This window comes from Berghia stephanieae, chromosome 13 (genome assembly GCF_034508935.2).
Source record: "Berghia stephanieae isolate SIO BIC M18660-M18661 chromosome 13, UCSD_Bste_1.3, whole genome shotgun sequence".
Lineage (NCBI taxonomy): Eukaryota > Metazoa > Mollusca > Gastropoda > Nudibranchia > Aeolidiidae > Berghia > Berghia stephanieae.
In genome coordinates this window covers 40,367,248-40,369,747 of record NC_088372.1, presented here as the reverse complement: position 1 = coordinate 40,369,747, position 2,500 = coordinate 40,367,248, and the positions used below count along the sequence as shown (strand labels likewise).

At 38.5% G+C, this 2,500-nt stretch overlaps 1 protein-coding gene across 2 annotated transcripts in view; it reads left to right on the top strand.

The window, feature by feature from the left end:
• LOC144958727 (gamma-butyrobetaine dioxygenase-like) overlaps positions 1-2,008 on the top strand; it is a gene marked incomplete at its 3' end in the record, with an annotated part of 39,232 nt that extends 37,224 nt beyond the window's left edge. For both annotated transcript variants that reach the window (XM_078890896.1, XM_078890897.1), the window contains 1 exon segment: positions 1,868-2,008. In XM_078890896.1, the coding sequence (XP_078747022.1) occupies positions 1,868-2,008 (141 nt within the window).
• Positions 2,009-2,500: the final 492 nt, after the last annotated feature.

The following is a 2,500-nucleotide window of genomic DNA, read 5'->3' as shown; positions in this document are numbered from 1 at the left end:
AATATAGATCGGAGGAAATCTTTCTTGATTGTGGGGTTCCCCAGGGTTCAGTACTTGGACCCGTTCTTTTTGTTTTGTACGTTGGCCCTCTGTCTAAAATCATCAGAAGTTTTGGTCTGTCTTACCATCAATACGCTGATGATACGCAATTGTACTGCGTTTCCAATATGAGAAATTTACAAGAAGTATCAGCCAATAGTAAAAATTGTATCCAAAGTGTTAAGAAATGGATGAATGAGAACAGACTGAAACTGAATGATGATAAGACGGAGGTGCTGTATGTGGGGAACAGGAAGTGGAAAAGTGAAACAGATTTGAAGTTGGGGGATGCCTCTATTCAAATTGTTGACAAAGTGAAAAACCTTGGCACATTCTTAGACTCTGGACTGTCGATGGAGCATCAGGTTAATAATTTGGTTAGATCTCTCTTTTTCCAACTAAAAAAGATTGCTTCCATTAGACGGTTCATATCTGAGGATGTGACCAAGCACCTGGTTGTGTCCCTCGTACTATCGAAATTGGATTATTGTAATGCTCTGTTGTTTGGCGTTTCGCAATACAATCTGAAACGTCTTCAGATTGTCCAAAACAGCGCTGCCAGACTAGTATTTATGAAGCGTAGGTGCGACTCTGCCGGACCTCTACTTCATGACCTGCATTGGCTGCCTGTTGAGAAAGAATTAAATTCAAAGCTTGTGTTTTAGTGTATCGTTGTCTTGAAGGTACTGCCCCTTCCTACCTTTCAGAACTAATTGAAAGATATTCAAAACCCCGCCCCTTACGTACGGCCAGTGATTCCACAAAACTAGTTGTCCCTCGAATTCGGAAAAATGCTGGAATGAGATCCTTTTCTCATTTCGGACCCTCTATTTGGAACGCCTTACCGCAGAGCATTCGTGAAAAAGAATCTTTGTCTATTTTTAAACGTTCGCTTAAAACATATTTGTTTCGATTTTAGTAGATGGTATGAGAAGCAAGATAGGTTTGGTTTGTGTTGTGTGTTGTGTTGTGTGTGTGTATGTGTGTGTGTGTGTGTGTGTGTGTGTGCTTGTGTGTGTGAATGAGTATGTTTCAGCCAAAGTAATTTGTAATTTAAGCGCTTAGAGTCTGGTGTTTCGGAGTTATAGCGCTATATAAGTTTTCAGCATTATTATTATTATTATTATTTGGGTTTCGATGAGATCGACGTCCACTTATTTGCAGGCCTGATAACCCAATTCCTTATGGGCTCATTGTTGTAATGGAAATCTCAAAAATTAAAGAGGACGCAAAATATTGTCCATTACAACAGTGTTATACTTGAAACCCATAATTGCGTTTGGATGTCAGACCTGCATATATGTACACGTCGGATGAGATGGATTATAAATGTATACACAATGAACACAACAACCGGCTGATCCTTTGTTTAAACAGGAAGTGGCTAATTTTATTAAAGTGCTTACAAGGCGAGAGATACGTCTTTCCGGTACAGTAATAGGCTTCAACAGTCATGACGTCACTTCCCTCGTAATGGCCCATGGTAACTGGTTCTAAACTATCGGAATAATGGCGGACGCCATTATCTCCATCACCGCCCTAATGAAATATTTCTCCGACGAGCATAAAAGTGTATCCAGAGGAGAAATACATTATAAATCTGATCATGTTTTGACTTTTCAACATTCTGATCACATGACATGTGAAGAGTTCTGGCCAGCATGAAGAATAAAGAGTACCGATTTTCTTTGTTTAGAACTAACAGCTGGTTTGCTGGGCGGACGTGACGTCAGACTATTGAATACTATTATTATAATACCAATAATCCATAAAGAGTGATAATACATTACAATGATTGAGGCTATGTTTGCTTCCTCGCCGTGCTCAGGTTTGACACCGACACTATCGGAGGAGCCAGCAATTTTTTGGATATTCATGAGATGGCTCACAAGTTCCGCCAAGAGTCTCCAGAACTTTTCGACAGATTGGCTCGACTTCCGGTAACATTCAACAGTATTCACTATAACAGGTATATTATGCAATCTCATTAACCTCCGTTTGCTTCAATTGATTTAAATAAGCTGTAGAATAAGTAGTAGTAATAGTAGCAGTAGTAGTAGTAGTAGTCGTAGTAGTAGTAGTAGTAGTAGTAGTAGTAGTAGTAGTAGTAGTAGTAGTAGTAGTAGTAGTAGTAGTAGTAGTAGTAGTAATAGTAGTAGTAGTAGTAGTAGTAGTAGTAGTAGTAGTAGTTGTTTTTGTTGTTGGTATAGTCGTAGCAGTAGTAGTAGTAGTAGTAGTAGTAGTAGTAGTAGTAGTAGTAGTAGTAGTAGTAGTAGTAGTAGTAGTAGTAGTAGTAGTAGTAGTAGTAGTAGAGTAGTAGTAGTAGTTGTTGTTGTTGTTGTTGTTATAGTAGTAGTAGTAGTAGTAGTAGTAGTAGTAGTAGTAGTAGTAGTAGTAGTAGTAGTAGTAGTAGTAGTAGTAGTAGTAGCAGTATAATTAGTAGTAGCAGTAGTAGTATAGT